Source organism: Nyctibius grandis, chromosome 10 (assembly GCF_013368605.1).
Source record: "Nyctibius grandis isolate bNycGra1 chromosome 10, bNycGra1.pri, whole genome shotgun sequence".
NCBI classification, from domain to species: Eukaryota; Metazoa; Chordata; class Aves; order Nyctibiiformes; family Nyctibiidae; genus Nyctibius; species Nyctibius grandis.
This window is the reverse complement of record NC_090667.1, coordinates 13,658,251-13,667,149: the sequence shown is the minus strand read 5'-3', so window position 1 is coordinate 13,667,149 and position 8,899 is coordinate 13,658,251. Positions and strand designations below refer to the sequence as shown.

The 8,899-nt window shown below is 60.8% G+C and overlaps 1 protein-coding gene across 1 annotated transcript; it reads left to right on the top strand.

The window, feature by feature from the left end:
• The first annotated feature begins 552 nt into the window (after positions 1-552).
• LOC137667626 (class I histocompatibility antigen, F10 alpha chain-like) lies at positions 553-4,638 on the top strand. Its single transcript, XM_068408555.1, has 8 exons — positions 553-659; positions 1,165-1,428; positions 2,875-3,150; positions 3,228-3,500; positions 3,583-3,684; positions 3,839-3,871; positions 4,170-4,202; positions 4,383-4,638. Exons 1-8 carry the CDS (start codon positions 596-598, stop codon positions 4,394-4,396), a joined length of 1,059 nt encoding a protein of 352 aa, XP_068264656.1. The 5' UTR covers positions 553-595; the 3' UTR covers positions 4,397-4,638.
• Positions 4,639-8,899: the final 4,261 nt, after the last annotated feature.

Genomic DNA, 8,899 nt, shown 5'->3' with positions numbered 1-8,899 from the left:
CCGAGGTCACACATAAAGACACTGCGAAGAGGGTTTTCTCCTCTTGAGGCCAGGCAGATGAGTGCTGAGAAGGTGTCCTGCGCTGAGGTCAGGTAGCTGGGTGCTGAGAAGAAGGTATGTCTGGTACGAGGGACGCCTGGAACGAGGGACACCGGCAGGACGCAGGGTCCCGGGGTGACCCGGGGGGTCTCTGGGGCTGGGGGGCCCAGGGGTGACCCCGGGCTGGGGGGACACAGGCACAGCAGGGGCGTGGGGGGTGTGGGACCCTGCGGAGGGGTCTGAGGGGCTGGGGGCTGGGCTGCCCCGTGGGGGGTCCCGGGCCGAGGGTCCCGGGGGGTCCCGGGGGGTCCCAGAGGTCCCCTGTCCCCGCCCCCCCCGCGCTGCCTCCGCCGCTTTCGCTTTCGCTGTTGGCAACCCGCGGAGCCGGGATCTGCCCGGCGCCCGGTGACGTCGCACGCGGCTCGGGCTGCCATTGGTGGGCGGGCGGTGTGAGCGCCAATGGAGGTGAGGGGCGCGTCTTGCTGCGGGCGTTGGGGCGGGGCTTGTGCGGTCGGGTCCGTGCGGCCGCGGGGCGGGAGCGGAGCGGAGCAGCGCGATGGGGCCGGGCCGGGCGCTGGGCGTGGGGCTGCTGCTGGGGGTGGTCGTCGGGGCGGCGAGCGGTGAGCGCGGGGGGCCCCGGGGGACCCTCTGGGCACCGGGACCCCCCTGGACCCCCTTTGCCGGGCACAGGGACCCTCCCCGGGCACTGGGATCCTCCCCCCTCCTTGTCCCCACTCCATCCCTGGGCACCGGGACCCCCCTGGACCCCCCTGCCCGGGCATCCCGGGTTTCCCACCCCCAAGATCTCACTTTCTTCTGCACCGCGGACCCCCCTGGACCCCTTTTCCCAGGCACCCCAGGTCTCCCAGACCCCCCTGTCCTTGACACCAGGGACCCCCCCGAGCTCCCCTTCCTCGGATGAGGACCCCCCCTCCTGGATACACCTCGTTCTCTCATATCCCCCCACCAGTCTCATCCCCCCTGAAGCTGCCGCCCACACAAGGATCTGCTCCCCTGGGACCCCCAACCAGCCTCGCTGCCCACCCCTGGACCCTGGGCACACGCACCCCTGTCTCCCCAAAACCCCCCTGACCCCACCTCTCACCACCCCACATGTCCCCGCAGTGCTCCACTCCCTGCGCTACTTTGCTGCTTCAGTGTCGGAGCCCAGCCCGGGGGTGCCCGAGTTCTCAGCTGTGGGGTACGTGGACGGGAACCGCTTTGTGCGCTACGACGGCGAGTTGGGGAGGATGGAGCCCCAGGCGGGCTGGATGGCGGCCAGGGTGTATCAGCAGTACTGGGACAGCGAGACCCAGATGGCAAAGGGTCAGCAGCAGATGGACCGTGTGAACCTGGAGACGCTGCGGGGCCGCTACAACCAGAGCGGGAGTGAGTGCGGGCTGGGCTGGGGCTCCGTGGGGCTGGGACGGGACTGTGTGGGACAGGAGAGTTTCCAGCCCCCCCGACCCAAGATCCTGCCCCACGCTAATCACACAGAATCAATGAGGTTGGAAGAGCCCTCTGGGCTCATTGAGTCCAACCATTGCCCTGACACCAGCATGTCAACTAGACCAGGGCACTAAGTGCCATGTCCAGTCTTTTCTTAAACCCCTCCAGAGATGGTGACTCTACCACCTCCCTGGGCAGCCCCTTCCAATGGCTAATGACCCTTGCTGAGAAGAAATGCTTCCTAATGTCCAACCTGACCCTCCCCTGGCGAAACTTGACCCTACACCCTCCCTTCAGGTAGTTGTAGACTGCACTAAGGTCACCTCTGAGCCTCCTCTTCTCCAAGCTGAACACCCCCCACTCCCTCAGCCGTCCCTCGTAGGTCAGACCCTCCAGACCCTTCCCCACCTTGGTCGCCCTCCTCTGCACTCGCTCCAACACCTCAACACCTTCCTTGAAGTGCGGGGCCCACAACTGGACACAGGATTCGAGGTGCGGCCTCACCAGTGCCGAGCACAGAGGGACGATCACTTCCCTGGACTGGGTGGCCACACTATTCCTGACAGAGGCCAGGATGCAATTGGCCACCTTGGCCACCTGGGCACGCTGTTGGCTCACGTTCAGCCGGCTGTCGATCAGCACCCCCAGGGCTCTTTCTCACCACTCTTCCCCCAGCCTGTAGCGCTGCCGGGGGTTGTTGTGGTCCACGTGTCAGACCCGGCACTTGTTCTTGTTGAACCTCACGCTGTTGGTCTCGGCCCATCGATCCAACCTGGCCAGATCCCTCTGCAGACCCTTCCTGCCCTCCAGCAGATCGACACTCCCACTCAGCTTGGTGTCATGTGCAGATTTACTGAGGGTGCGCTCAATCTCTACGTCTGGATCATCTATAAAGATATTGAACATCAATAATGTCCTGGCTTGTGCTGGCCCTTCCCTGCCCGGCATCACAGGGCTCCCGGTGCTTGGGTTCCCCTGTCCTAGAGCCAGGGGGGGCTTCTGGCCACCCCAACCCAGCACATCCCCAAACCCACAGAGGCCGGGACCCCCATCCCCATGACTGGCCACCACATCCCAGCCCCTCGCCATCCCCATGGCGATGGAGACCCCCAGAACCAGAGGGGCTCCCACCTGCAGTGTCCCAGCTCCCTGCCCTCCCCATGGTGCTCAGGTGCCCCATCCCAGCCCCTCGCTGTGCCAGGGTGCCGTGGGGCTGGGTGCCCTGGGCGCTGGGTTCTGCATCAGGCTTCATGTGACACCCCGAGTGCTGTGGGCCCCGGGCATCACACGGGTCTGGAGTGGGGGGTGCTGCTGGGGGGTCTGTGCCCCACTGAAGGTCCAGGGCTGCAGCAGCCCCTCAGCCCCATCTCCATGGTCGTGTTTCAGGGGCTCATGTGTTGCAGCACATGCTCGGCTGTGACCTCCTGGGAGATGGTAGCACCAGGGGGTATTATCAGAGCGCCTACGACGGGAGGGACTTTATCGCCTTGGACATGGACACGATGACGTTCACTGCGGCGGACGCGGCAGCAGAAATCACCAAGAGGAAGTGGGAGGAGGACGGGACCGTCGCTGAGCAGGTGAAGCACTACCTGGACAACATCTGCATCGAGTGGCTGAGGAAATACGTGAGCTACGGGCGGGCCGTGCTGGAGAGGAAAGGTGAGGGCAAGACGGGGAACCTGGGGACCGGGCGGTGCGGGGGCGTGTGCCGGCCCTGAGCGCCCCCCCCTCCCCAGAGCCCCCCACGGTGCGAGTGTCGGGGAAGGAGGCCGACGGGATCCTGACCTTGTCCTGCCGCGCTTACGGCTTCTACCCGCGGCTCATCACCATCAGCTGGCTGAAGGACGGCGAGGTCAGGGACCAGGAGACCGAGCGGGGCAGCACCGCGCCCAACAGCGACGGCACCTACTACGCCTGGGCCTCCATCGAGGCCCGCCCAGAGGAGAAGGACAAGTACCGGTGCCGCGTGGAGCATGCCGGCCTGCCCGAGCCCGGCGTCTTTGCGTGGGGTGAGCCCGGTGGCCGTGGGCACGTGGGGCGGTGGGCTGGGGTGGTTCCCCTTCCCCTCCTCACGGCCCCGCTCTCCCCCAGAGCCCAAGTCCAACCTGTTGGCCATCGTGCTGGGGGGGTTCGTTGCCGTCCTGGCTGTCGCTGCCATCGTCGCCGGAGTCATCTTCTGGAAGTACAAGTCGGGTAAAGCACCGGGGCCGGCGAGGCAGAGGGGTGCGGGAGGAAGGCAGGGCCGGGGAGGCCGGGAGGGGCTGTGGGCACCAGCCGCTGTGCCCTGGGGAGCCCCTGAGCCTGTCGGCGAAGCGCGGTGGGTGCTGATGGCTCTTTCTCTCTGCAGGGAAGAAGAATTTGGGCTATGACGTGGCGTCAAGTGAGTACCGGCGGCAGGTCCGGCTCCAGCCACTGCCCAGTGCCCGGGTGGCCTCGTGTCTCTGGTTTCTGACCCCTGCCGGCATTTCCCGATCCCCCGGGCTCCCTGTGCTGCCCCCTTTAAAGCCCCATAGTGGGGCCATATGGCAGAGGCCGTGTCTCCCCTCCGGTGCTCGCGGCACCGTCCCCTTCTGCCAGGGTCTGCGGTGCGGCCGTGGCTCCCGGACCGGCTCCCGGTCCGGGCACCGTGCCCGCAGCGAGCGCGGGGCTGGCAGCTCACGGCTGTTTCTCTCTCGCAGGCACGGACAAGGGGTCTGACAGCGGGGCTGCAGGTACGGCGTGGGGCCGGGGGGGGAGGGCTGGGGTGGTCCCAGCTCTCCGTGCTCCCCCGTGGCACCCGCAGCCAGAGCCAGACCAGGCTGTGGGAGGGGGGCAGCGAGACCCCCAGAGCAGAGGGTTGGGGACAGGGAGGTGGCCCTGGGTGACGCTGTCTCCTCCTCTCGTCCCTGCAGGGATCACCGCCTGACCGCTGGCCGAGGGGCCGGCACGTGGCTGGATGCGGCCCCGTGCCCTGTGCCCGGCTGGACGCAGAGAGGAGCTGGAGGGGGCTGGGAGCTGCCTGCAGAGAGAGCTTGTCCCGCTGCGCTGCCCACCCCGGCTGTGCGGGGGCTCTGCTGGCCGGGAATTGGCTTTTTTCCTTTCACAATTGAGCACTCCAATTGCTTCCATTTTATTGAGGTTGTAACCAATTTGTTCTGCGTGTGTCCATTTGCTGTCGTGTGTGATAATTGCCGGTCCCCACCCTCGGACTGTGCCTCCTCTCCCAGTGCCTGGGCTGCTCTCGCAGCCTCGGCTCGAGGGCTGCACTGGTGTCGGCTGGGACAGGGTTGATTTTCTCCCTGGTCACTGGTGCAGTGCTGTGTGTTGGCTTCACTTTGTGTCGAGAAGACCGGCCATTTCTAACGAGAGCTGGAAACCTGGCAGAGCGGTGGCCACCGCAAGGGACCTTGGACCAGCACAGACTCCCCTCGCTGCGACGTCGCCTGGAGGATTGGTTCTGGGGACAAATGGATTCCTGGTGCGTTTGGGATGATTGGGTGTGGCAGAGAAAACACCCCAGTCAGTGGTGTGGGATGAACGAGGCATTGGCAAAGGTAACGCTTGCAGCAGCGGAGACTGTTGCCCTGGATGAAGCCTCAGATGATGCCGCAGCTGCGTCCATCCCACCTGATGCTCCTTCTCTGCCTTCCTGCTCTGCTCTGCCAGCTGCCGGGCTCTGTCCTGTGGTTCCTGACGTCTGGCCTCATCCCGCTGCCGTGCGACCGGGGCCGGAGGCCCACCTGTGTCGTGTGTATTGACTGACCGACCTTGGCGTCCCGGTGACTTGGCTCTGTGGTTACAAGTTACCCAGGGGACAGCGATGTGCCCCTGGGGCCAAGAAGGCCAATGGCCTCCTGGGGTGCATTAAGAAGAGTGTGTCCAGCAGAATGAGGGAGGTCCTCGTCCACCTCTGCTCTACCTTGGTGAGACCTCACCTGAGTATTGCGTTCAGTTCTGGGCTCCCCAGTTCAAGAGGGACAGAGATCGACTGGGGAGAGTCCAACGGAGGGCTACGAGGATGATGAAGGGACTGGAGCAGCTGCCTTAGGAGGAAAGGTTGAGAGCCCTGGGGCTTTTGAGTCTGGAGAAGAGAAGACTGAGAGGGGATCTGATTAATGTGCATAAATAGATGAGGGCTGGGTGTCAAGAGGAAAGGGGCAACCTCTTGTCACTTGTGCCCTGCGATAGGCCAAGGGGCAATGGATGCAAGCTGGAGCACAGGAAGTTCAACCTCAACATGAGGAAGAACTTCTTTCCTGTGAGGGTTACAGAGCACTGGAACAGGCTCCCCAGAGAGGCTGTGGAGTCTCCTTCTCTGGAGACTTTCAAGCCCTGTCTGGATGCGTTCCTGTGTGACCTGCCCTAGACTGGTCCTGCTCTGGCAGGGGGTTGGACTCGATGATCTCCAGAGGTCCCTTCCAACCCCTGACATTCTGTGGTTCTGTGGGGAAGTAAAATGCCGAGACTGAGGGAGGACACTGAGAAATGTGCTCGACTCTTTTCTAACAGACGCACTGGGTACAGTCACAGCTGGGGAGGGTCCCTGGTGTTGCTGAGGGAATTCTTCCAACCTGATCAGAGAGAGAAAATAATTCCTAAGGGTGCTGAATTGGCTCAAGAGGTGGGAGGAAACAAACCCCTGGCCAGCAAATGATCCAAACTGGGAGTATACTGGTGCAGGGGATGGAGCCGTTTGTCGGTAGGGCTCCGGGATTTAGTAGAAGCCGTTGGAGCATTTGGGGAACTCGTGGGGAACTGGCCTAAAGTCCAAGAATGCAGGCAGAGAGCTGAGGAGCCCCCGGGTGATTTTGGGGACGGCTCCGACAAGCTCTGCTAAAATCCAGAGGAGGGACGGCGCAGAATTTTAATGGCGCACTCACAACGAGCATCTTTGTGGATCAGCCAGCCCCCGACGCAAGGAAATGCTTTAAAGAACATTGCCCGGGTGGCAGGGACAGAGATTGCAAATGGTTTTGAGTGTTGCTGTGTTTGTGTGTGATGGGCGTGAGGAAAGGTGAAAAGCTGGAGCAGGTTAAAGAGAGGAAAAAAGGCAAAAGAACAAGAGGGAAATTTACTGGCTGCGGATTGAGTGAGGAATTGAGAAGCGAAATGCAGGGGCTGGGAAGGGAGAAGAGCAGATTGCGGGGTCTGAGCTAAGAGCAGGAAAAAAGGGAAAGGGGAATGGGAAGGAATCATAGAATCACAGAGTCGTTTGGGTTGGGAAGGACCTTTAAGATCATCGAGTCCAGCCGTTAACCCAGCACTGCCAAGGCCACCACTAACCATGTCCCTCAGCACCACATCTATGCGGCTTTTAAATCCCTCCAGGGTTGGTGACTCCATCACTGCCCTGGGCAGCCTGTGCCAGTGCTTGACAACCCTTTCAGTGAAGAACGTGTCCCTGATCTCCAATCTAAACCTCCCCTGGGGCAACTTGAGGCCGTTTCCTCTTGTCTATTGCTTGTTATGTGGGAGAAGAGACCGACCCCCACCTCGCTACACCCTCCTCTCAGGCAGTTGTGGAGAGCGAGAAGGTCTCCCCTCAGCCTCCTTTTCTCCAGGCTAAACCCCCCCAGGTCCCTCAGCCGCTCCCCATCACACTTGTGCTCCACACCCTTCACCAGCCCCGTTGCCCTTCTCTGGACTCGCTCCAGCACCTCAAGGTCTTTCTTGTCGTGAGGGGCCCAAAACTGCACCCAGGATTCGAGGTGCGGCCTCACCAGTGCTGAGCACAGGGGGGACAATCCCTGCCCTCCTCCTTCTGGCCACAATAGTGCTGATACAAGCCAGGATGCTGGTGGCCTTCTTGGCCACCTGGGCACACTGCTGGCTCATAGTCACCAGCCATTGACCAACACCCCCAGGTCCTTTTCCGCCGGGCACTTTCCAGCCGCTCTTCCCCCAGCCTGTAGCGGTGCATGGGGTTGTTGTGCCCCAAGTGCAGGACCCGACCCTTGGCCTTGTTGAACCAATGGGACCACTGAATGCTGGAAGGGAGCGTTATTATCATGGGAACGGTGGACATGTGGAGTGGGAATGCCCACTCTGGCCACGGGAAAGGACAAAAAAGGAAATTCGCAGTGGGGGGAATTGCCCCGGGGAAGACTCACAATCACGGTGGCTGGAGGGAAGGGACCCTGCGGATCGTGGCGGGGGCCTGGGAAAAGTAGAAATTTGTACTCTGTGGGTAACCCGGTGGGACCAGCGGGGACATATGATTGGTGAAGGGGAAGGTCAGGAAGTTGAATTCTTGGTAGATCGGGTAGTCACGTGATGCCTTTTGAATTTTACCCCGAGGCAGTCGGGGACCACATACAGGATTTTAATAGATGGAGTCGGAGGAGAAAGAGCAGAATTTGCGTAAACCCCTGTTAGTAACGACAGGAAACAAGAGTGTACGGGAGCAATTTGTATTAGTGGAGAGCTCCCCAGTGTGCCTGTGAGGGAGAGATCTCCTGCGGGCTCTAGACGTAGAATTACACTTGTCACCTGAAGGGATAGACTTGATCAACATGGGGATGACTGTGGACACAGGAAGCCCAAATAATGAGCTAAAAATAGGAGAAGTCTTGAAATCCGTACCAACAAAGCTGTGGAGTAAGACTAGCACGGCTGTAGGGTTACTAGTTTCAGCTCAACCCGTAAACATGACAAAAAAAAGGGAGGAAACCCCGCCCCGGCCACGACATAGTCTCCTGTTCCCCCAGAGGCTGAGAAGAGCACCCAAAAGCCCAGAGACCAGTATTTAGCCCAAGGAATTTTGAAAGCGTGTGTGTGTCACCGTAGAACCCTCCTCTAGTCCCTGGACCAAAGAGTAGATGAGATGAAGACGGGGACCCGGAACAGCGTTTTGTCCAAGGTCACCGGGTAGTTAATGAGCACGTGGTGGCTCCTCCTCCAGCAGCGCCCAATCCCTCTACCTTTACAAATACCACACTGGGCAAAACACTTCACTGCGATTGGTCAACCGCCGCCTTCTTCATTATCCCTTGAGATGAGAAGAGCCAAGTTCTGTTTGCCTTTCCGTGGCAAGGACAACTATCAACCTGGATACGTCTCCTGCGAGGGTTTGCAGGGTCTCCTACAATTTTTTCACAGCGGGGAAATGATGTGAAAGACATCAAGCTACCGGGTGAATCAGCTCTTGTACAACACGTAGATGATTTACTACTAGCATGTAAAGATGAGGACACCTGTATAAAGGACACTCTACATCTCCATAGTGCCTTAGCGGAGCAATGTCGTCGTGCATCTCCGTCCAGACTTGAGCTGTGTCAGCAGCAAGTCAAATATTTTGGCTTTATCCTGAGGGAAGGGCAGTGAGTGACAGAGCCAGAAAGAAGAGAAGCTCTACTAAAGCTTCCACGTCCAGCCACAACGAAACAGCTGCGAGGGCTCCTCGGAGCTGTGGGGTTTTGTTGACCCCGAG

Coding starts and splice junctions, on each gene's coding strand:
- LOC137667626 (XM_068408555.1), top strand. CDS start 596: ATGGGGCCGGGCCGGGCGCTGGGCGTGGGGCTGCTGCTGGGGGTGGTC. Junction 660..1,164: donor GGTCGTCGGGGCGGCGAGCG/GTGAGCGCGGGG, acceptor ATGTCCCCGCAG/TGCTCCACTCCCTGCGCTAC. Junction 1,429..2,874: donor CCGCTACAACCAGAGCGGGA/GTGAGTGCGGGC, acceptor GTCGTGTTTCAG/GGGCTCATGTGTTGCAGCAC.